The following is a 26,215-nucleotide window of genomic DNA, read 5'->3' as shown; positions in this document are numbered from 1 at the left end:
TACAATGATAAAATTTGCAATTCATCGGTCCGTTTCTGACTCAAACGGACTGTACCATGAGTCAACTTATGTTACGTGTCTTAACGCGTTTCGTAACAAACATACATGGGAAAAGACGTGCTTACATCGAGATATTGGTTTCTCTATGATTCTGAAAGTTTATCCATCACGTTGATGACGGACTCAGGTTGAACCAGATTTAGACACTGACACAGTTGCAATATAAACGTTGCATTCTGTCTATAGCTTACCACTGCTTAAGTCAGTGAGTGAGTTAAGCTTAACGCCGCACTCAGCAATATTTCAGCTATATGGCGGCACTGCTAAGTCTTTGTGGATAACAAACATCACCTCCCCAGCTAATGAGTGACATTCGACAGCGAAACACTTACTCCAAGTTGTAAAAACCAAACACCGTCTCTACATCATAACTGCGACACGTCCACGTCGCCGCATACCCAGGGTGTCGTTACGACAGCTACGGTTTGGCCCAGGCGCCTGCCACCCAACACAAAAGCGCCACACACCCGGGCTACCACAATGGACATTGTTATTACATGCTGTGGAAGGCGAGGTCACCACGACCGTGGCCCGGCTTTCCCACACAACCATCCATAATACCTCTAGCAGATTTCTTCATCATTAATTGATCTGTAATACTGCCCGATTCCTCATGTGCTCTGCTCGGCCATTTCACAAAATCCCACAAGCGCTTTTCACAATGGCGGGAAGTCGGCAACAGTCGTCTGCTCGTCTAACATGTCGTCTGCTTTTAAAACTTGATGAGGCAGGTCTTTGTATAGGAACAGGTGTAATTACCACCTGAATTACTAAAATCCTTGGGGTGGCGGATTAAATAGGTTATCCCCCTGTCCCAATTAACTCAAGACCACGTGCAGCACATACCCTTTATCCATTATGGCGCTTGCACCAACTGTGGGGTCAAAGCAGTGTTTACTTACAGAAGCTGGGGAACTGTACGATAGATACTTTACGCTGGTTTGATTCCATTACATGCTGAAAATGACAACATAGCGCGCCCTTATTTGCCATGGAGCTGAAATGTGGTCAATCCGCCACACCCGACCCGCGCGTTCGCTCACCAGCGTTAAAATGGCGACTCTCTTGCTGGTGGTGTGTTACTATCAACGACAACGTTACAGCAGCCTGGCGCGCGACAAGCGACAAAAATATACATACAGTTTGATTTACAGTAAAGTATCATGACCACAGATTTCAGTCACACACGTTCACTAACAATGAGGTCATATAACAAGGTGTGTATTTATAATTATTATCACAACTGACTCGAATCGGGTGTTTTTGTATAATTGGATGATCAAACTGTGTCCATATTACATGCCCGTGTACTTTTAAGAAGAATGCATCGCTCTCGCCTCTCCACGACAGCAACAAAGAAAAGCAACATGGCAGCCGATCAGCCTCGTGCGTGGAGTGTCGTCTGCGCCCGGCGCATGACCTACTTGAAGAAGCGAAGTTCTCTCGCCGCTTCGTAGCCGGCTATTGAAATCGCTTTACTGAGCAGAGCTTTCCATATCGAAAGCCTGTGCTCTCTATCGACTAGGATAGCTAGCGTCACTGCAATGTGCCGTAGAGGGGGGTGGCAGTAATCTAGCTATGAACTGCATACTGGAAGGAATGTCGATCTCGGCGGCCATATTGAAAGGGGTTGTAGACGAGCGGGGAGGCTTTGATCTCAGACTTGGTCTTATTGAGAAGCAGATCGAGTTTGAAATGCTGGGGATTGTTTTGTGCGCAACACCAGATGCTTTAATTCTAGGGATTAATTGTTTGGTTTTTGGAATTTTTGAAAGGATGAGATTAGATTTTGCAATTACTTGACAAAAATGACAAGGTAGTCTTTCTAAGGTCTCTTCTTGGTTTATTGCCATTATTTGGACCGAGCCCAAACCTAGCGTGGCGACATCAAGAGGTAAGAACTCTTTCCTATCAAATTTTGTTCAGTTTTCTGTCCAGTTGTCTCGTTATGTCTCCATTTATCCGTATATAGAATAGGCTCTTTCGCCACTGTTGTCCTCCTGCCTACGTCACATGTTACTGTCACGTGACATTTCGCGCCAAATTTAACCACTCAACCTGCTATCGAGGATAATTGAACGGGATCACTGCTTTTGCTGAGGCACGCCATCTGTTCTGTTAGTTACAACATATTTCATTTTGAATTTTGTTACCAATGAAAAGTTTACATATTTAAAAGAGATCCAACCGTTGGCATTGCTTTATTGGGTGCACTCAGATCTATTTCACGGCGACTGCATGCGCCTTCAGCACACAGAAGTGAAGTAACACTGATCACATATTTTTACCATCAATGTCACGTGGTGAGACACGTGTGAGAGACTGGACACAGTAATGACATATAATAATAAAATACTTATTTATGGTAAGTAAAACAGTTTAAAAAAAAAAAAAAAAAATATGCTTATACAGTTATGGTAAGTATGAAATGAAATAACGGTACTCTACGAGCTATAAACATCGGAAAGCAACAGTGGGGGTGCTACCCAGCCCAGAGGCCTGACGGCACCCCTCCTCGCCCCCTCCCTCCAGCTCTTCCCCACATGGCTAGTCGCACACACTTCCCTCTTCCTCCTCCTTTCTCTCGCTCTCTCTCTCGCTCAACTGCCTCAATCTGTTGAAATCAATCCCCTCATTTGAAGTACACCACTTAAGGAAGCAAATTTCCTCTCCCCCGCTCTCTCTCTCGCCTATTGTGAAGCACACCACCTAACGAAACTAAGAACACTCCCCACCCTCATTCTCCCTCCCTCTCCACGTTACACTAACACCACCCTGAACTACAGGTTCCTTAGATCTCCACTACGTAAGTCTGAAGCCTATGTGAAACCACACACACACACCTAACCTGGAACTACCACATTGGCGGATCGGGATGGGGTGGGGGTGGGGTTTGAACCTCCCAACCCCTGAAAATGACTTAAGACCACATTGAAGTTAATGTTTTGCATTGGCGGAGCCGAGGAGGGGTTCAGTGGGTTTGAAACACCCACACACACACACACACTCTCTCTCTCTCTCTCTCTCTCACACTCTCTCTCTCTCTCTCTCTCTCTCTCTGTGGAAATTCCTGGATCCGCCCCTGTACCATCATGAATAACGCCAGTTTACTTATGGTATGATATATCAAGGTCAGGTAACTCTTACGTCCCGACGGACCAAACCTATAAACATCATGCGGATTGACAAGTGTCCCTATTAACAAATCATGAGAACCGAGTAATATTCTGTTTGGTATAAGGTTGTCTCGTAGGGACGTCTGGATTAACGAGGGTCCGTTGAGTATGAGCTGTATCCGTCTGGTGTGGAGCGGGTTTGTTGATACGGGGACATATTACACAGATGTGATGACATCGGGGGAATGCTTAGATCGTTTTTTATATTTGTTCAACGCCGCACTCTGCGCTATTATAGCTACACTACAGCGGTGTGTAGACCGTCCAGAGACACTACGTGTCTATCTATCTACACCACTAGGGTACGATGACACGCACGGCGCCAACCCACATCAACAGGTCTATTCTGTCCCCCACTACGACGGCAAGCTTAAGTTTCTGGGGTCCTTTATTCTCATCCATAATTCGCACCGTATTTAAAACGGATCATATCCAATTTTTTTTTTTTCCCCCCACCTCTCCCCCGTCATTAAAATAGATAAAAGACCCCCAAAATAAATAAAAAAATAAACAAATGAAAAGAAACAAAAACAAAATAAATATTTAAAAAATAACCCAACAAAACAATAAGAACAAACAGAAAAACAACAACACCCACCCACCCCAACACACACGTCCACCACCCCTCTCCAAATGCCAAACCTAACACATCAATAATAATACAAATAAACAAATGGTAATTATAAAAATTAACATAAATGAAATTAAGAAACAATAAATTCATTATGACAAGCAAAAACAACCACAACGTACCAAACGAAAACACATACGGGCTAGGGCAGGGTGAAAATTTTAACAATTGAAATTCTGCTTGAGATTTACTTTTTCAATTTACAATTTACTTTTCTACTTTTGACTGACGTAAGTTATTTAATGGTATATTTCATATATTACTAATACTGTTGAAAACCTCAGTGACACAGCACCCCACATTCACTTCTCTGCTACTAGGGGCGGTGAGGTAGCTTAGTGGTTAAAGCGTGTCACGCCGAAAACCTGGTTCGAATTCCCACATGGGTACAATGTGTGAAGCCCATTTCTAGTGTCCCCGGACGTGAGATAGCTGGAATATTGCTGAAACTCTCTCAAACACTCACTCACTCATTCTCTGCTAGTGGAACCACGCAAAACAGTTGTTGTACCGAAAACAAATTATGTGGCCTTGCTGAACAGAACGAGCGCTGGAATAGCTTAGTGGTCGCTGCCATGAGTCTGGGGTTCAATTCCCCTTGCGGCTACTTGTTTTCGAAGCTAAGTTGTGTGAGCCTTGGAGAAGCGGTGGAATAGCCTTGTGGTTAAAGCGTTCGCTCGTCACGCCGAAGACCCTGGTCGATCCCCACATGGTACAATGTGTGGAGCCCGTGTGGACCCCATTTGTGGTTTCCCCCGACGTAATGTTGCTGGAATATTGCTAAAAGTGGCGTAAAACCACACTCACTCACTCACTCCGAGCAGTGATATTGCTTGAATACTGCTTAAGGCGGCGTAAAACTATTTTCACTCTCTCCTTCTCTAAAAAACGCATGTTTAGAAACTTTGATAGAAAACTTCAGTTTGGAAGTGTTATTGTCTTGTTAATGCATTTAGAAAATATGGAGCAGTAAAAAAACTCGCTCTAAACGTATTTTTACATGTACACGTGTTCATTCGGACTGACTGCCCACCCGCGGTGGGGAGAGGGTGAAAACTAGCATGGATATTTTTCCCGTGAAGATCCGGGATAGAATAGGTCTTCAGCAACCCGTGTGCTAGCCATAAAAGGCGACTATGCTTGTCGTAAGAGGCGACTAACGGGATCGGGTGGTCTGTTTCGCTGACATGGTTGACACATGTCATCTGTTCCCAATTGCGCAGATCGATGCTCATGCTGTCGATCACTGGATTGTCTGGTCCAGACTCGATTATTTACAGACCCTCCGCCATATAGCTGGGATATTGCGGAATGCGGCGTAAAACTAAACTCACTCACTTTAAAAGACGATATAAACTACAACCTCTATATCCCAGTATCCTTTTTAAGACCGGAGGGGTGGATTGTGTGGGACTGTGGTGTTGTGTTTAAGACATCTAGGCTCACTGTTAAATGTAGGATGTCTATGGAACAAAACCTGACTGAAAACGCTTAATTTCCATCGGCTGACCGAGACCTATAATCGCCAGGGTAATGAGATTGGTTAACAAATGTGAAGAGTGAGTGAGTTTAGTTTTACGCCGCTTTTAGAAATGTTCCAGTAATATTACAGCAAGGGGATACAACAAATTGTCTCCACGCATTGTACCCATGGGGGAAATCGAACCCGGGCCTTGACGAGGGAACGCTTTAACCACTCGGGCACCCCACCCCCCTTTAACAAATGTAAGCGTTTAAACTTTCACTGACCACTGTATAAAGGGCTTAGAAAAACAATTCAAGACCAGCCCTTCCTCCACCAAACATTCCGTGCATGTGTCCTTGATGGACGAACCTATATACATTGTCAACTCGTTCGTCACAAGCAAAATGCATGTAGGCAGTGTAAAAGTTTTCTGAATGTTTAAAAAGATACAGTTTAATTGTTAAAATGTGTGAAATAATTAGTCAGATTATCGAGAAAGCTACAAGAATTAGGTTTAGTTTCAAAGCTACAGTTTTACTGGTTTCTTGTCGTGAAAATGTTACTTAGGCGGTCGCTACCTTCAAATACAAATCTCCAACATTGACAATATTTCACATGAGATTCATCATCTAATTAGGTCACTCTTGCATAAATTATTGAGATATGTCAATTAACAAAACATGTCGAATATTGTCTGAGGAGTACACAGGTTTGTTCTCCACCACCGAGATTTACCCCAGATAATTTGCATATGCGAGAAAACCGCAGTGTCGGGTCGTGTCGATGTAGCGTTGCGAGAGTCGGGAAGCACTGTTATAGGCAGACAACATGTTCGGAAGAAGAATACCACGTTTCCCTCAATTTGTAAACATATAACCACGCGGTTTCTATATTTAGCAGTCACATGACATACATCCAACTGAAGCTCCGCCCATGACAAGAGTTCGGCATTTACTAAGCTCAAGCCGGTTCGAGGCAGTCCTCGCGTGTTGAACGTTCTCCGGTTTAACGTCCGCGTACATGAGAGCGTATATTGTCGCAGTGGTTGAGGTTGGCGAAGGCTGGACGGTGGAATAAGATTTTATCTGTTCTCTTATCCTTGAACATGTTTTGAATGTGAAATACAACAATCTTTTAAATCAGTAAACAGTTAGCTTTCTGGAAGAATTTTTTGAATGGGGTAAAAAAAAGAAGAAAATAATATCCAATAAGCTAAAATAGTAGTTTAAGAAATGAATTGTTAACACTTGCTACATTTATCAAAATAAACAAAATAAAATATTAGTTTGCGGATATTAATGAAATAATATTTGGGATTGGAGATTCAAAAAGAATCGGCTGGATACAGCGCGTTACTTAGGCCGTTGCTCATGTTATCACCCACTGGTTTGCATGGCGCAGATTCGACTACAGCGGCGTAAAACATCATCCACTCTTAACCATACATGTGAAAGATTCAATATATTTTTCTAATAAATACTGTTTTTACCAAATTATTCAAATGTATGCCTGTATTGAATGTTGCAAGTACTATTAAATTGAAAAGACCCGTGAAGATCCGGGTTAAAATTCAGTAGCCCATGCTTGTCGTAAGAGGAGACTAACGGGACTGGGTGGTCAGGCTCGCTGACCTGGTTGACACATGTCGTCGTATCCCAGTTGCGATCGATGCTCATGCTGTTGATTACTGGATTGTCTGGCCCAGACTCGATTATTTACAGATTGCCGCCATTTTAGCTGGAATAATGCTGAATGCAGCACAAAACAACCAACCAACTGTCCAATGTTCGTCTGTGACACATGTCATCGGTTCCCAATTGCGCAAATCGATGCTCATGCTGTTGATCACTGGATTGTCTGGCCCAGACTCGATTATTTACAGCCCGCCGCCATATAGCTGGGATATTGCTCATTGCGGCGTAAAACTAAAACTCACTCACTCGTCTGTAGTAAATGAGTACGAGAATGATTACAGTTTAGTGCCACTTAAAAACAGTATTGTATTTGTGTTACTGACAGCCCAAGTGAGTGAGTATAGCTTTACACCGCTTTTATCAATATTCCAGCAGTATCACAGCGGTGGACACGTTGAACTTGGGTCTCGACAAAGGAACGAACGCTTTAACTTTTATCTCCCCCCCCCTATATACAAATATACGACGTTACATTTCCAGAGCCAAGGTTCTGTTGCGTTGATTGGTTCACGCTTCAGAATTTATCTTCAGTAACCCATGCTTGTCGTAAGAGGCGACTAACGGGATCGGGTGGTCAGGCTCGCAGTCTTGGTTGATACGTGTCATCGTATCCAAGTTGCGTAGGTTGATGCTCATGCTGTTGATCACAGGATTGTCTGGTCCAGACTCGAATATTTACAAACCGCCGCCATATATCTGGAATATTGCTGTGTGCAGCGTTAAACAAACAAACTGAACGCCTCCCCGCTCACAGCCCGCTGTCGTCGTCGAAGTCGCCGGAGATAGTTGCTGCATGCGGCGTTAAGCAACATTCACTCCCTCACTCACTGAGTGGTGGCGTTTGTTTCTTCTTTAGCGCTGAAGTGGTGGTTTAGCCTAGTGGTTCAAGTGTTGGCTCGTCACGCCGAAGACCCGGGTTCGAATCCCCACATGGGTACAATGTGTGAAGCCCATTTCTGGTGTCCCCCGCCGTGATGTTGCTGGAATATTGCTAAAAGCGGCGTAAAACCAAACTCAGTCAATCAGTCAGTCGATCTGAACGTAATCAAGTCTAGACCAGACATTCCAGTGACTGATATCGTGAGTATCGGTCCACGCATTAAGGCAAGACCATGTAAAGCAAGACCATGCTGGTGAAATGTATCCATATGTTTACTTCCTGGTTCTTGTGTTTCAGTTCCGACACCGTGATGTCTCGCATCGCCGGCCACACCTCGTATTGCCAGCTTCACCACTCAGATGTCTTCGGCTATACGTGGCAGCAAAAACAACTGAGGAAGTTCCGAATGTTCGTTGTTATGGAAACATAAGGTAATACCAAGCCTCCAGTACTAATCCTATATAATGAATGCGAAACATCTCACGTTTTGCATATACTGAGAGAATTTGCAGAAATGGGTCTTTGTTAGGAACGTTTCCCCTAAGCAAATGTACAGATCGCAATTTGTTTTAGAACTATTAAAACATGTTTTTCTTTTCTTCCGGATACGTCATAGAGTCGTATAGTTTAATATCATTATCAATTGATAGGTATAGGGTTCTGTTTCGTTCCCCGATCGACAAAATGCTTACACAGAATACTACTGTATTAAACAGCTAGAGTTAGTGAGTGAGTATGGTTTTACGCCGCTTTTAGCAACATTCCAGCAATATCAAGGCGGGGACGCCAGAAATGTGGGAATCGAATCCGGGTCTTCAGCCTGACGAGCGGGCGCTTTAACCACTAGGCTACCTCACCGCCCCGCTTCAGTTTGAGCCGCAATTTCTGTAGATATGCATATTGTATAACAGTGGTCAGGAGTGCTGTATTGAAATACGAGAAAATTATGTATTATTACTCGACCGTGGAATATACTGCAGTGTAATATTTTTGCGGCAATATTACACTAGTGTAATACCGCTAGACGTATGACGTCATAATGTGTCACAGTTCTGACGTCACAATGCTGATACCTCTGTCACAATGGCATTAGGCCTTGCTTGACTCGCGGAAAGCTCAGAGTCATCACACTGAAGGCAGTTTCTTTATGTTGGAGAGTAATAAACAGAATACTAAACTCGCTTCCGTGAAATACCATCTTTATTAAACTCGTAAAAGATTAGGTATCAAACTCGCTTTCGCTCGTTTGATACCAAATCATTAACTCGTTAACTGGTATGCAAGATCACTTGGGCTCCGGTATTACACGGAAGGTCGTTTAGTATCCTCCATTTATTACTCGCCCGTGGAAGATACTGCAGTGTAATATCTTTACTGCAATATTACACTAGTGTAATACCGCTAGACTCATGACGTCATAATGGTTACAGTTATGACGTCACAATGCTATTAACTCTGGCACAATGGTATTAGACCTTGCTTGACTCGCGGAAAGCTGAGAGTCATCACACTTCGTAGGCAGTTTCTATCAGTTTATGTTGGAGAGTAATAAACAGCAAGGAGTGCTGTATTGAAATACGAGAAAATTATGTATTATCAAACAAAGTTGTGTCGAACTTTGATGTGTCGAACTTACGATTGTCCCGAAGTTAATGCTTTATCCCTGCGTGATCCTTTTATTGACGGGGCGGTGGGGTTGCCTTGTGGTTAAAGCGTTAGCTCGTTACGCCGAAGGCCCGGGTTCGATTCCCAACATGGGTACAATGTGTGAAGCCCATTTCTGGTACCCCCGCCGCGATATTGCTGGAATATTGCTAAAAGCGGCGTAAAACCCAACCCACTCACTCTCTTCAATGACCATTTTGGTTGTGACGAACACCGGATAACTCGATGTATTTACATAGGTCCCTTTAACTTCGACACAACGGTGTTGTCTGCTGTATTTATACAAAGACACTTAGTTTTGTCGTACACCTTTGATACGGGCTTTGTCTATAGCCTAGTGGGGTAACCGAGAGGTTAAAGCGTTCGCTTGTCACGTCAGAGATCCGGATTCGATTCCCCACAAGGGTACAATGTGTGAAGCCCATTTCTGATGTATTATTGTTGGAATATTGTTGATATTGTTGGACTATTGTTGATATTGTTAGAATATTTCTAAAAGCGGCGTTAATCTAAACTAGACTCTCTCATGCAGTGTGTCGGTTGTTGGAGACATGAATCGTTAGAAATATCGTTCTTACCAGCGAACGAGTCTGTGTTCGTCATATCGTGTGACTGAATCCTGAAGTTCGAGATGTATGTACAAAATATACGATTCTTATAGAAGGAGGCGTTTTGGACCGTATGCTTAGTTCGAAATAAGCGTAAAATTCAAGATTGAGGAAATCCTTAAATGGGAGAAGTCTACTGCATTTAAACAATTGAAATCGTGACAGTGTCTGTTTTCTCGATGTATCCTGTACTATTTCTCGGTATCGGTCTTTTTTTTGTTGTTGTTGTTGTTTAACGCCGCACTCCAGCTATTCCAGCTATATGGCCGCGCCTATTAATAATCGAGTCTAGATCAGACAATCCAGTGATCAACAGCGTGAGCATCGATGTACGCAATGGGATACGATGACATGTGTCAACCAAGTCAGAGAGCCTGATCACCCGATCCCGTTAGTCGCCTCTTACGACACGCATGGGTTACTGAAGATCAGTACTAACCCGGATCTTCACGAGTTGTATCGGTGGTATAGGTCAGTGGTTAAAGCAGTTACTCAAGGCCCGGGTTCGATTCCCGAGACGGGTCCTCTCTCACTCACTCACCTCATGTCAGAAACAGGATAATTACTAAACCACGTGACAAATACACATCTACACCTACATATATTGCATGTGTATTATTAATTATTTCTTCAATATTCATTTTTAGCGATCCTCTGATGCATATGAATATGTTGGAGATTAATAGAAATTGCAATGTATCTGTGTTAGCCGTGTCATGTTTAAATCGGTATTTCTGAGGCAGTGGTCAGGAACGAGTCCATCAGTTGAACGTGCTGAGCGCTATCCGTCTCGCTTTGAGTATTTGCCGAACTGTTGATCCCCGTATGTAAATCGAAGCCATCGTTGACGCGTCAATCCCGAGTCTCGAGTTTCCTGATCAGTGGCAGTGGAACACACTAGTTACTTTGTGGGTAGTCATTTATGTTTGTGTCAAAGTTTCCTCGCAAGGCAGGGGGATTGTTTTGTTTTTCGTTGTATTTCGATAGCCGTATCTTTTGGAGGAAAACCCCCCAACGCAATGATGTTTTTATTACTTTTTGGATATTTAAAAAGGATGGTCACCTGACATTTTCACGTGGTGATTGGGTGATCAATTGATGCATTCACGTGGTGATTGGATGGTCAGTTGATACAGTCAATTGGTGATTGGATGGTCAGTCGATTCAGTCAAATGGTGATTGGATAGTCAGTTGATACATTCACATGGTGATTGGATAGTCAGTTGATACATTCACATGGTCATTGGATGGTCAGTTGATACATTCACACGGTGATTGGATGGTCAGTTGATACATTCACATGGTGATTGGATGGTCAGTTGATACATTCACATGGTCCATGGATAGTCAGTTGATACATTCACAAGGTCATTGGATGGTCAGTTGATACATTCACATGGTGATTGGATGGTCAGTTGATACATTCACATGGTCCATGGATAGTCAGTTGATACATTCACAAGGTCATTGGATGGTCAGTTGATACATTCACATGGTGATTGGATGGTCAGTTGATACAGTCAGATGGTCATTGGATGGTCAGTTGATACATTCACATGGTGATTGGATAGTCAGTTGATACATTCACATGGTGATTGGATAGTCAGTTGATACATTCACATGGTGATTGGATGGTCAGTTGATACATTCACATGGTGATTGGATAGTCAGTTGATACATTCACATGGTCATTGGATGGTCAGTTGATACATTCACATGGGGATTGGATGGTCAGTTGATACAGTCAGATGGTCATTGGATGGTCAGTTGATACATTCACATGGTCATTGGATGGTCAGTTGATACATTCACATGGTGATTTGATGGTCTGTTGATACATTCACATGGTGATTGGATGGTCAGTTGATACATTCAGGTGGCGATTGGATGGTCTGTTGATACATTCACACGTGGATTGGATAGTCAGTTGATACATTCAGGTGGCGATTGGATAGTCAGTTAATACAGTCAGATGGTGATTGGATGGTCAGTTGATACATTCACATGGTGATTGGATAGTCAGTTGATACAGTCAGATGGTCATTGGATGGTCAGTTGATACATTCACATGGTCATTGGATGGTCAGTTGATACATTCACATGGTGATTTGATGGTCTGTTGATACATTCACATGGTGATTGGATGGTCAGTTGATACATTCAGGTGGCGATTGGATGGTCAGTTGATACATTCACACGTGGATTGGATAGTCAGTTGATACATTCAGGTGGCGATTGGATAGTCAGTTAATACAGTCAGATGGTGATTGGATGGTCAGTTGATACATTCACATGGTGATTGGATAGTCAGTTGATACATTCACATGGTGATTGGATGGTCAGTTGATACATTCACATGGTCATTGGATAGTCAGTTGATACATTCACATGGTGATTGGATGGTCAGTTGATACAGTCACACGTGGATTGGATAGTCAGTTGATACAGTCAGATGGTGATTGGATGGTCTGTTGATACATTCACACGTGGATTGATTGGTCAGTTGATACATTCGTATGGGGATTAGAATTGTCAGTTAATACAGTGAAATTGTGATTGGGTAGGCAGTTGATACGGGGTGATAAGTTCATGCATTCACATGGGGATTGGGTGGTAATTAGATGCAGTGAAATTATGATTAGGTGATCAGTTAATATTATCTCATGGTGATTGGATGGTTAGTTGATCCAGGCGCGTGGTGATTGGATGGTCAGTTGATACAGGCGCGTGGTGATTGGATGGTCAGTTGATACAGTCACGTGGTGATTGGATGGTCAGTTGATACAGGCACGTGGTGATTTGATGGTATAGGTGTCACGCGCCGTGATATGCTGGAATATTGCCAAAAGCGGCGTAATATATGCTCACTCACTCTGGCGTTGCCCCCTTTATACCCAATATTTGTGAGACGTGTGGGGAAATAAAAACAATCCAGGCCCCCACGTACCACATGTTTCTGAAATTTATAGGGAATTCGAGGTAGACGAAGACCCGTATATATCCCATGTTTGTGGAGAATTCAGGACAGACGAAGTCCTCTGTATATCCAGTGTTTGTTGGGAGAGTGGAGAATTCAGGACAGACGAGGTCCTCTGTATATCCAATGTTTGTTGGGAGAGTGGAGAATTCAGGACGGACGAGGTCCTCTGTATATCCAGTGTTTGTCAGGAGAGTGGAGAATTCAGGACAGACGATGTCCTCTGTATATCCAATGTTTGTCAGGAGTGGAGAATTCAGGACGGACGAGGTCCTCTGTATATCCAATGTTTGTCAGGAGAGTGGAGAATTCAGGACAGACGATGTCCTCTGTATATCCAATGTTTGTCAGGAGTGGAGAATTCAGGACAGACGATGTCCTCTGTATATCCAATGTTTGTCAGGAGAGTGGAGAATTCAGGACAGACGATGTCCTCTGTATATCCAGTGTTTGTCAGGAGAGGAGAATTCAGGACAGACGATGTCCCCTGTATATCCATTGTTTGTCAGGAGTGGAGAATTCAGGACAGACGATGTCCTCTGTATAACCAGTGTTTGTCAGGAGAGGAGAATTCAGGACAGACGATGTCCTCTGTATAACCAGTGTTTGTCAGGAGAGGAGAATTCAGGACAGACGATGTCCTCTGTATATCCAGTGTTTGCCAGGAGTGGAGAATTCAGGACAGACGATGTCCCCTGTATATCCAATGTTTGTCAGGAGAGTGGAGAATTCAGGACAGACGATGTCCTCTGTATATCCAATGTTTGTCAGGAGAGTGGAGAATTCAGGACAGACGATGTCCTCTGTATATCCAGTGTTTGTCAGGAGAGGAGAATTCAGGGCTGACGATGTCCCCTGTATATCCAGTGTTTGTCAGGAGTGGAGAATTCAGGACAGACGATGTCCCCTGTATATCCAGTGTTTGTCAGGAGAGGAGAATTCAGGGCTGACGATGTCCCCTGTATATCCAGTGTTTGTCAGGAGAGGAGAATTCAGGACAGACGATGTCCTCTGTATAACCAGTGTTTGTCAGGAGAGGAGAATTGAGGACAGACGATGTCCTCTGTATATCCAGTGTTTGCCAGGAGTGGAGAATTCAGGGCAGACGATGTCCCCTGTATATCCAGTGTTTGCCAGGAGTGGAGAATTCAGGACAGACGATGTCCCCTGTATATCCAGTGTTTGCCAGGAGAGGAGAATTCAGGACAGACGATGTCCCCTGTATATCCAGTGTTTGTCAGGAGAGGAGAATTCAGGACAGACGATGTCCCCTGTATATCCAGTGTTTGTCAGGAGAGGAGAATTCAGGACAGACGATGTCCCCTGTATATCCAGTGTTTGCCAGGAGAGGAGAATTCAGGACAGACGATGTCCCCTGTATATCCAGTGTTTGCCAGGAGAGGAGAATTCAGGACAGACGATGTCCCCTGTATATCCAGTGTTTGTCAGGAGAGGAGAATTCAGGGCTGACGATGTCCCCTGTATATCCAGTGTTTGTCAGGAGAGGAGAATTCAGGACAGACGATGTCCCCTGTATATCCAGTGTTTGTCAGGAGGAGGAATTCAGGACAGACGATGTCCCCTGTATATCCAGTGTTTGTCAGGAGAGGAGAATTCAGGGCAGACGATGTCCCCTGTATATCCAGTGTTTGTCAGGAGGAGAATTCAGGACAGACGATGTCCCCTGTATATCCAGTGTTTGCCAGGAGAGGAGAATTCAGGACAGACGATGTCCTCTGTATATCCAGTGTTTGTCAGGAGAGGAGAATTCAGGACAGTGGAGTATAATTCAGGACAGACGATGTCCCCTGTATATCCAGTGTTTGTCAGGAGAGGAGAATTCAGGACAGACGATGTCCTCTGTATATCCAATGTTTGTCAGGAGAGGAGAATTCAGGACAGACGATGTCCTCTGTATATCCAGTGTTTGTCAGGAGTGGAGAATTCAGGACAGACGATGTCCTCTGTATATCCAGTGTTTGCCAGGAGAGTGGAGAATTCAGGGCAGACGAGGTCCTCTGTATATCCAATGTTTGTTTGGAGAGTGGAAAATTCACGACAGACGATGTCCCCTGTATATCCAGTGTTTGCCAGGAAAGGAGAATGCAGGGCAGACGATGTCTCTTGTTTGTCTAATATATGTCATGAACATTGGGAATTGTGTCGTGACCAATGTGTAAAGTATCTCGGGGCCATGACTCGAGTATTTCTAGGACACGCTATATAGAATATTGCAGACCGCACTTTCATACCTTATTCATACCAGTTTCATGAATAAGTCGCCACCGTGTTCAACCCACAGAATATCGGGCGGACAGGCTCGATTACCTGGAATCGCAGACCGATGATGTTGGTCAGTGCTGGTTTGACAGGTGCTCGTGATGTAGCTGACGTAGTGTGGCTGCGGAGCCGAACATCACCTACCTCTTTCTTCATCACCATTGTATACGTATATACGTATGCACCTTGCCTCCATAGGGGCGGTGGGGTAGCCTAGTGGTTAAAGCGCTCGTCACCGAAAACCCAGGTTCGGTTTCCCACATGGGCACAATGTGTGAAGCCCATTTCTCGTGTCCCCCGCCGTGATATTGCTGGAATATTGCTAAAAGCGGCGTAAAACACAACTCACTCACTCACCTAACCTCCATATCGCGAATTCTATCATCACGGACCGGTGAGACAAAGATGATAGAGTGTTTGCCCGTAGAGCCGAAGGTTTGTAGTTCGATCCCCGGCCTAGTCAAACCAAAAGGGCATGGAAAGAAAAAGGGACTTGTTGTTTTCTTGCCTGGCGCTCGGGAGGGAAAGAAAACGACCAGTACCCTCATGTTGGTTGATTTCTTGTCTGGCGCTCGGGGCCGCAAATAGCTGCCAAACTGATGATGCGGCGTAAAAAAGCTTTCACTCACTTCCACTCACTGATTGGCGCTCGGCATTGCGGGTTAAGACTGACTGACTGACTAAGTTTCGGATTTACGCCGCTTTTAGCAATATTCCAGCAACATCACGGCGGGGGACACCAGAAATGGGCTTCACACATTGTACCCATGTGGGGATTCGAACCCGGGTCTTCGGCGTGACGAGCCAACGCTTTAACCACTAGGCTACCCCATCGCCCTGCGGGTTAATATAAGGAATGGCTTGCTCAGGGTCTGGACCCGTGAAGATCCGGGGTAGAATGGGTCTTCAGCAACCCATGCTTGCCACAAAAGGCGACTATGATTGCCGTAAGAGGCGACTAACGGGATCGGGTGGTCAGACTCTCTGACTTGGTTGACACATGTCATCGGCTCCCAATTGCGCAGATCGATGCTCATGCTGTTGATGACTGGATTGTCTGGTCCAGACTCGATTATTTACAGACCGCCGCCATGAAGCTGGAATATTACTGAGTGCGGCGTAAAACTAAACTCACTCACTCACTCAGGGTCTGCTGAAGTATTATGTGTTTGAGTGGGATATTCATGTTAAACCGGGGCGGTGGGGGGTAGCCTAGTGGTTAAAGCGTTCGTTCGTCACGCCGAAGACCCGGGTTCGATTCCCGACATGGGTAAAATGTCTGAAGCCCATATCTGGTGAGGTGCGTTGGGGTAGCCTAGTGGTGAAAGCGTTCGCTCGTCACGCCGAAGACCCGGGTTCAATTCTCGACATGGGTACAATGTCAGAAGCCAATTCCTGGTGTCCCCCGCCGTGATATAGCTGGAATATGTCTAAAAGCGGCGTAAAACTAAACTCACTCACTCATGTTACATCATGTGGTATCTTAGTAGGGTAACACTGTTAAGCCGACACAGTCCGGATTTGTACAAGCAGCCATGTACATGCATGCATGTCGATATATACGTTCACGCGATGTTGAATTCCATTTCATCACCCCTTAATCACTATCCATTAATTTCACACTCATTTTATGAGATTGGGAGACGTACATTCAGTTTAATGTCTTTTCCATAAACAGTCGACCGCCACCGTTTAAAGAAACAGTGTTTATCACTGAACATGGTAGTATGGCGGACTTTAGGATGAATTAACTTTCAGAATTATTATAGTTGTTATGTTTCTTTGTTAATTTACTCCCGATGAAGACAACCAAACAAAAGCAGAATAAAGAAAACCAAAACCAAACAAAACAACAAGCAAACAAAATCAATCCGCCACAAATACCTACCGGTAACCATGTTCGATATCGGTTTTCACATGAATTCAACAGATTGGAAAGGGTGTTACTTTTTAACTTTTCAAAGTCTCCACGGAAAGGCGTAATATTTTAACTGTCATGAGCATAAAATTTATTGAACTAATGTTGCATAGTGTCATCGCTTTAGTTGTAAATATTGTGTTACCTCCTTTGACATCCGTATTGATTACATTAGCGTTTGCGAAATTTTCACTGCAATACTATCAAAAGCTATCGGGCGTTTAGCGTAAATTTTCTACTCCAGTTTGTCCCAAAGTTCGGCAAATATATGACGTCAGAGCCATACTGTGCAGTGATTGGTCATTTTGAAGGCCGGTTAATGAATATTCATATTCTTTCACGTGTACGAGGCTTTGCCGGCAGCCAATAAAAAGGCCCCCTGTCTACCATTGAGCTGATCGCGCGCATTGAAGCCATTTGTCTACAGTCTCTTCAGCAAGGAGGCAGCATATCGTTGTTTCCACCATTACTGAGATTCTACACACAAACATGAAAATTGACAAGAGGCTCGAGTTGGAGATGCGGGGAAAGAAGCCCGATCAGGTAGTACTGACATTTATTGTACTCCATTGTCTACCGTCTAGCGTGGTAAAGCCTAGCCGCGGTATCGTCGGTGTCTTTCTCAAACTGAGAGCATGTGGTCTCCATTTCTTCGTGCGTGCTAGATTTCCCAGTCCTGTAAATCTGCTTAAATTTATTGAAAACCTGGATTATGGGCATAATTCAAATGCTATCCAGTCTGAAATCCGATGTCCAGATTCCTTTTGAGCGATCTAGGGACCTCGCTATTCGTAATGTAGTGTAGCTAGAAGATTTCGTTGTCACTCATGAAAGCTCAAATATGGCGCCATTTCTCAATGTGAATGCAGTGTTGTAGCTCCTCGACAGCCAGTCCGGTTTTCTGAGTAGAACAAACTTCACAGTGCTGCTAAAGGGTTTTTAAGAATAACTAGATACTTTTGTGAAGAGTGTTTGTGTTTTGATATTGTTGACGCAGGTAGGCTTAGGACGTGGTCGTTCGGTGTAGACGAAGTTTTGTTCAACAGCTTTAGAAGCAAGCCAAAGAAATGGGTTCCCCGTTATGTTCAACTCGAAAATATCCAGGGGGGGTATATTTTATAGCAAGATTTGGTTGTGGCCCGGCTTTATTTTCTACTTTGAAATTGTAAACAAAACATTCATAATGTTTTCTGTAGGTTGGCTACATGATAATATTGTCTGTTTATCAAGTTCTGCTTTGCAGTCTTGCGTGACTTTGACTTGCTGCCATTTTGGAAGCATGATCACACACTATTTCTAATTAAAAAGCATCTAGACATCGGTGTTTGTTTTCTGCCACCCCGTGTATATTCCATCAACACTGAGACTCGATCGGCCCAGCAGAGCGCCGTGCCGGGCTCGTTGCAAGGGAGATCAGTCTTGTTCGCTATCGTCATTCCCTCGCTGTGAGCTTGGCGGAAAAGGCGTGATGCCGCCATGTTGAATTGTACAAATGAAAACGGGCGTTATTAGCTAAATAAAGGCAGCCAAACAACTAGATTTCACTGTTTAGGACTGATTTGTTACTATGTGGTTGTTTTCATGTCCGACAAGACACTAAATCTTGTCCCGTTAGTTAATAGCGCAGTGCGTTCGATGACCTAGATAATAGACCTAGCCACGCGCAGGCTTGTCGAAGGTGGCTTGTGCCATTCACTGCCCAGTTCAATAGTGTCACGATTGTTGAAATTTGTTAGGCACTGTCCTTATTTCCATCGTCATTTCCCTTCGTGATGTCATCATTAAAGCACCATTTCCATTGTTTGGAACCTCAAGCCATTCGATCGCTTTTCACGAGGTGCTTCAAACTTCTGTCAATCTGGCGCTTGAATGAAAGTTTCGTTGACAGACTTTTATTTACTCCCGTTCCGGGATCCAGCCACTCACATTTACGTGTCACGATTGTGTTTCTGGTTCTTTATTAAAAATGGTATGACACTCGATGATAATTTTCAACAGAAACGCCGTTTTATGAGATTTCTGCCTTGCAACATGGCAAGTCCTGTCACGTGACTTCGCTATCACGTGATAAACGCCCAGTGTGTGCATAATTTATGTCAACGGTGCAATCCCAAGACGAGTAATTCTGCAATTATTTCAAAAACATGTAGCACAATCGTAATTACGTAGTCATTGTTGCAGTGCACACTAAGACAATGGTTACAATATTTCTTCGCAGTTTAGTGCAAAGTTTTATCAGGTCATGTTTGGTTACTGTTTCAGAATACTCCCCATAACTATTGCTTGAATGCTCATTCGTAAATGTCCGATTTTTAGACAACTGACAAATTAAAATTTGGTAACTGATATTAATCTGTAAGTTCCTGAAGAAAAACAATTCCGTTGTTTGCATTTAAAGCCATAACATGCCAGTTGTTATTTCAGTCCTTGAAAGTACTGTAGGTGGTTTTCCAGCAATTACTGTAAGAAGTTGGCAAATATTACTTTGAGACTTCAGTAACATTTATTAAGTACAGTTTTGTTTGTTTCAATGAGATCATGTAGTACGGACTGACTGAGTTTGGTTTTACGCCGCTTTTAGCAATATCACGGCGGGGGACACCAGAACTGGGCTTCACTCATTGTACCCATGTGGGTATTTGAACCCGGGTTTCGGCGTGACGAGCCAACGTTTTAACCACTAGACTACCCCACCGCTCCCAGATCATGTAGTAATAGTCAACATTAATTTATGTGGACATGGAACATTTTAAAATGATTTTTCATTATTTTGATATCGACTGAAGTTAAAGCCACAAGATCGGGACTATTTTCTCAAGATGCTCTTGCATTCATCCTCATGTGTTTTTTATCAAACATGCATTGGATCTCATCGTAAGAGGCCACAATGGCGTTCATTAACTTTGTGCTTCAGTACTAGTGGTGGTCCGATTAGTTGAAATAATCGAAGATTGGTCGTAGTGACTAAACGACCAAGCAATCGATCATAATTTCTCATAATCGAACACAACCAATTTTGGAACACTTGTTTTCATTAACAATATTTTTCACATGGTTGGTTTTGTCTGTTACATTTTGTAAGCACTACAAGCTCGCTTCAAGTCATGATTGAATTTATCTTAAAGGCTCCAAGAAATTTATGTTCCTAACATACATACTAGTCATCCTTTAAAGATGTGAAATTTTGCCAAAAGAACTACATGTTTTTTCCTTATTTTTATGTGCATTAACAAAATTTAATAAATGACGCTAACCAATTATTTTCGATGATTGATCGGTTGTAATGAACCAATCATCAATTATGAGATTTTAACCATCCCAACACTATTCAGTACTAATATGACAACAATTGTTTCAGGTGATGGAGCTGAATCTCGACAACTGCAGAATAAATTGTGACGATGAACTCGAGGTGTTGACGTCCAACTTCACAGCCTTAGAGTCACTCAGCATGATCAACTCGAACATTAGTTCCCTAGAACAATTCCCGGAGCTGCCTTGCCTAAGAAAGGTAAAACATTAAACTGTGATCACTAAGGCTGTAATGATTCACTCGCATATTCGGTGAATCGAACCGTAGCCCTTCATGAATTCAATTCGTTATTCGTGGTCATAAGAACCGAATATTCATGAATATTTACAATTTTTATAAGGGAGTGTGTTTTACTTGAACCCTATGTCCTTTTACAAAACGAGATATGCAAGAATGCAATATGTACTATCCTTGTAGTAGCGCGCAAGTCATGTTAGTTTGCCAAGGGTGGACATGTTACTGTCAACTATAACTATTACATACAAAATTTGAGTGTCATGAGATGACTGGTTATTGCTGAGACAAATTAACACTGTCAACATTGGCATTCAATATTGTGCATCAATCATTTAACTACAATATTGTATTCATGAATAATTATTCGTATTCATTACCTAATATTCGTGATACGTATCATATTCGCAACATAGTGTATTCGTTACAGCCCTAGTGATCACACATGTATAGGAATAGTATTGGTCCTCAGTGTTATGAACCCGTAAAGATCCAGGTTAGAACCATGGCTCAATTTAAGAGATGTTAACCTACTTGCACCAGGTGCAACCTAAGATAAATACCTAGTTGCACCCGTCAAATTCCAGTTGCACTGTTTTTATTGCAATATGTAATATCAGAAATATGCTATTGAATTATTTCGATGTTTTATTCAGAGGTTTACCCACTCAAATATTGACTTGCGCCTGGTGCAAGTTAGACTAATAACTAGGTTGCACTTTGTAATATCGGGTTGCACCAGTGCAAGTAACAAAGCACTAAATCGAGCTCTGAGAACTGATCTTCATGCTTGTCGTAAGAGGTGACTATCAGGATCGAGTGGTCAGACTCGCTGACTTGGTTGATACATGTCATTGTATCCCGACTATGTAGATCAATGCTCATGCTGTTCATTGGATTGTCTGATCCAGATTCGATGATTTCACTGCAGATTTTATTTACAGCTTTTATTGTTACAGTGAATTTTGTTCATCAGATTCTTTCGCTTATTTATTGTTTTTTGTGTTGCAGCTCGAACTGAGTGACAACAGAATATCAGGAGGATTAGAAAAACTTAAAGGTTGCGCAAAGCTGTCACAGCTTAGTTTAAGCGGAAACAAAATCAAAGATTTTTCCGATTTGGAAGCCTTGGTGAGTGCAGCAGCAAGTTCAAGGTTGATATGTACGAGGTGGTGGTGGAGTTACTGTTCATCACTGTAAACATGTTCTGTTCATTTTGATAATTTCAAGGACATAATAACTGTACAATTAATGATATTAGCTTTGAAGTCAGTGAACGTAAAACTGGAAGGTTATATATAGGAACATAACTATATTAAATGCGAAACTTAATGTTACACAACATTTCATTGTTGATGAGCTCCAAATAAATGGAATCCATTTGTTCTTGTTGTGAAGGCTTGTTTGTATGTTGTCTATTTTCTGTTGCAGAAAAGTTTAAAAAATTTGAAAAGTTTGGATCTTTTCAATTGCGAAGTAACAAATCATGAAGAGTACAGAGTGAAAGTCTTTGAAATTCTGGAACAAATCACATATCTGGACGGGTTTGATCGGGAAGACAATGAAGCTGAAGAGGAAGACGACGATAGTGAGTGGGCATCTCATAAATAACGAAATTGTTGTGTTGATTACTTTTGCCAGAGCCCTGTGAAGATCGGGGTTAACATGTTAACAAAAGTTTGCTCAGTTGGAGTGACTACAGACATTTTCTTGTAGACCGTTTTTCATCACAAGTGAAATTAAACTGTCAACCCTCATAACCCGGGGTATCCTTGTGGTTTAAAGCTTTTGCTCGTCACGCCGAAGTCCCGGTTCGATTCCCCACATGGGTACAATGTGTGAAGCCCATTTCTGGTGTCCTCCACCATCTTATTGCTGGAATATTGCTAAAAGCGGCGTAAAACCCAACTCGCTCACTCACTCCTGTGCTTATTACAGCATTTCATCCACATTGCAATAGACAGCTGTCAAAGAATTACCAAAAAATATTTTATAGAAACACCCTAATTTCATGTGTTCCGTTATTTGTCTCCCTCGGTTTACATAAATATAGTCTGTAATCAGGATAATGATTGATAAATTTCTGACCAACGATCTGTGTCTGTGTGAGGGATTCATGAATCTCAATTTCATGTCTTTTTTGCCATTCCAGTTGATGATGGTGACGTAGATGAAGACGAGGATGATGATGGTAAGATCTGGTGACCATGGTAACAGTTTGTAAACTTGTTATTTTTTAATTTTTGTTAACAATCACATGGGTCCTGGTAATTTAATATTTGCTTGAATTTTATTGATGAAAGTTTGAATATATCCAAGTGCCCTAACTTCAGCTACTTATCTGAATACTCTTTATTTGATTTTCAATCCAGTAAGCACTGCAGTCTAGTGCATTCCCCATTGCAAGTTCTGACAAGAACTGAACACTAGCCTGTCTCATGGGTTGGTAGAAATTTCCCGATATTGTCATTGCAAGGAATTTTGAAAATACCTTGACAGTGGGTGTTAATTAATGTCCATCGCGAAGCAAAATGTTCCCAGACAGCGATTTAGCTAGGAGTTACTTCTCTCTTTTGGGGGCGGTGGGGTAGCCTAATGGTTAAAGCGTTGGCTCGTCACGCGAAGACCCGGGTTCGAATCCCCACATGGGTACAATGTGTGAAGCCCATTTCTGGTGTCCCCTGCCGTGATGTTGCTGGAATATTGCTAAAAGCGGCGTAAAACCAAACTCAGTCAGTCAGTCTCTCTTTTGGTTAGTGGACCCGTGAAGATCCGGGGTAGAGTAGGTCTTCAGCAACCAATGCTTGTCGTAAAAGGTGACTAACGGGATCGGGTGGTCAGGCTCGCTGACTTGGTTGACACATGTCATCGGTTTCCAATTGCGCAGATCGATGCTCATGCTGTTGATGACCGGATTGTCTGGTCCAGACTCGATTATTTACAGACCGCCGCCATATAGCTGGAATATTGCTGAGTGCGGCTTAAAACTGAACTCACTCACTCTCTTGGTCGGTCCCACATTTGATCAACCTTTGGGTATTTAACTACTTATGTAATATGCATGTTTCTATGGTTCCATAAAATTGCTTGTCGCTATATGGCTAAAACAGTGCCGATGTGACGTAAAACTTAAAATTATCTCGTTCTCCTTGAGAATCCCTTGAAGACCTTAAATTTGATGAGTGATAATCTGTACAAACTTTGTCCTAACTAACAATGCTATGGCTTGTTGCAGATGATGATGATGACGATGATGAGGGAGAGGATGAGGATGGTGTGGAAGAGGTTGGTCTAGATTACTTGACCAAGGAGAACCTTGACGTTAGTGTGATCAATCTCCTAGACCATATCTAGCATCACCTAACCAGTGATAGAAATTAACCTTATTTTCAGTAGACATAAAACTTCCTGGCCCAAGCTGTTTTCTACTGTCCCAGTAAAAAAAACAAGCTCATGCTTTAAAAAAACTCTGCTGTATTACCCAAGTGTAGTACTAGCAATACAAAAGCCTACGATGAGGAAAAAAACATTTAAATGCACATCATATATCGTAAATGACAATGGTGAGGCATTTCTGAAGTTGTGGGTAATAAAAATGGCAATCTTTATGGATGACCACCTTTATTGTACAATATCAACATTTTGATATTAATACATACATTTTCAAGAATTTGGAAGGGTGATAAAATTGTCGGTGTTCTGACATATCTTTATAATAAGTGATGATAATGATACATACCCTTGTTGCCCACCGGGCAACCAGTGGCATGGTTTTAATTTGCCCTTGACAAAATTCTACACGCCTCAGGGTTCGGGGCAAGCGTTAATTTCTATCACTGCCTAACGTAGTTGCAGGACTGCATTCATAGCTGGCCCTCCCAAACCAGTGGTTACCTCCCCTTGTTACCAAGTGTGTGCATCCACATCTTTTAGGATTATCTCGTACAATCAGAACTCTTTGATATTTATCGTTTTGTGAATCAATTTTTATTTGAAATTGAAAGTTTTTCAAACACCAGATATATATTTTGACTTTTTAAAATCAGATAGCAAAGTATAAGGACTAACTTGCCATACATCCGATTCATTACTGTTATGAGTCAGCTATTTTGTCCCAGCTGTGGAATAATATCAAAACTCATGTTTAAAGGTAGCCCATCTCCACGCTGTTGCATTTTAAAAAACAATAGTGGTCACTATGCACAAGGTAACACCGTATTTGAGACTGAATATCACCACTGCTTTGGGAGGATGCTTGTTTTTATATGGAAGGTTGCAAATGCAAACTTCTTTGGAATTTATAATTGCTCATCTTTTAAGTAGGATGAAAATAACCTTCAATGTAGAAAGAGGGTGTATCAGTTCTGTTGTGTGGATGCAGTCAAGCATTTAGGTTTTTAATAGCTTATAGAGGCATTGTAGATATTGTTGTGTGAATGACCTTGTGCTTTGTAATGTTTTCTTATGACTTGATTTGTGTAAAAGAGGAAAGGTTTTGAAATCTGAGTAGATCATGTGAAACAAGAAAAGACAAGTATCATACTTATGGAACCTCATTTTTGTCATTTAGTGGGTGTAGGACTGCACTGAATCCATTTTTGAGGCATATGATACATTAATTTTGGGTAATACAAATACATGTATTGGGTAACACATGTAGATATATATGGTTACATTGAAGATGAATTTCTCCACTAACATGGGGGGAACCAAGTGCAATCTTTATGCAGATGAATTGCACGAGGATCATGCATCAAATTGCTGAAAAGCATGTGCAAATATCGTGCATATGTACAGGTGTGTTTTGATGTGAAATTTTGTCAAGAATTCGCCAATTTTCACTGAGTTTCATGATTTATTGAACTCATGAAAATAATCTTTTCAACGTTACTTTTACAATACATCAGTTCATGTGTAAACAGTACCATTAAACAGTATGGAAGATTTGGCAAAATCTAGTTCAGAGCAGTTGAGTGAAGTAAGTGGCAACAGTCACACCAGTGAGGCTAAACATTTGATAGGTAGTATACATACGAGTGTTAACTTGTCCTGCCTGGCTTAGATATTTTCCATTTTGCATATCTTGCTTTGGTCAGTAACCCCCAAATTGAAGTAAAAACACTTCTGTTTAAGAAAAAAAATCATGACTATTTGATATCACAAGTAACAAATTGAAATCTTGTAAGCGTACAATTTGATCCGCCGAATACACGAGTGACTTGTAACAGCCCTGAGTAGGTGGTGCTATGGCACATCGTAATTGATGCTACAATTTCTGATCCTGATGTTAGTAAAGTCTGTAATGTGTCGGAGG

General features: G+C 42.3%; 1 protein-coding gene across 3 annotated transcripts in view; it reads left to right on the top strand.

The window, feature by feature from the left end:
* The first annotated feature begins 1,654 nt into the window (after positions 1-1,654).
* Positions 1,655-26,215, top strand: part of LOC124254195 (acidic leucine-rich nuclear phosphoprotein 32 family member B-like) — a 30,688-nt gene continuing 6,127 nt past the window's right edge. Inside the window, exons 1-7 of one of the 3 annotated variants that reach the window (XM_046688082.1) lie at positions 1,655-1,954; positions 8,204-8,337; positions 20,713-20,865; positions 21,913-22,032; positions 22,333-22,489; positions 23,054-23,092; positions 24,137-24,222. In XM_046688082.1, the coding sequence (XP_046544038.1) occupies positions 20,716-20,865; positions 21,913-22,032; positions 22,333-22,489; positions 23,054-23,092; positions 24,137-24,222 (552 nt within the window). In that variant the 5' untranslated portion in view covers positions 1,655-1,954; positions 8,204-8,337; positions 20,713-20,715. Of the gene's footprint in view, positions 1,955-8,203; positions 8,338-17,741; positions 17,898-20,712; positions 20,866-21,912; positions 22,033-22,332; positions 22,490-23,053; positions 23,093-24,136; positions 24,223-26,215 lie in introns of those variants that run through there. The other 2 variants (XM_046688081.1, XM_046688080.1) reach the window with 2 other exon arrangements.

Source organism: Haliotis rubra, unplaced genomic scaffold, assembly GCF_003918875.1.
Source record: "Haliotis rubra isolate DU_JTF1 unplaced genomic scaffold, ASM391887v1 Scf568, whole genome shotgun sequence".
Lineage (NCBI taxonomy): Eukaryota > Metazoa > Mollusca > Gastropoda > Lepetellida > Haliotidae > Haliotis > Haliotis rubra.
This window is presented reverse-complemented; position numbering and strand designations above follow the sequence as displayed.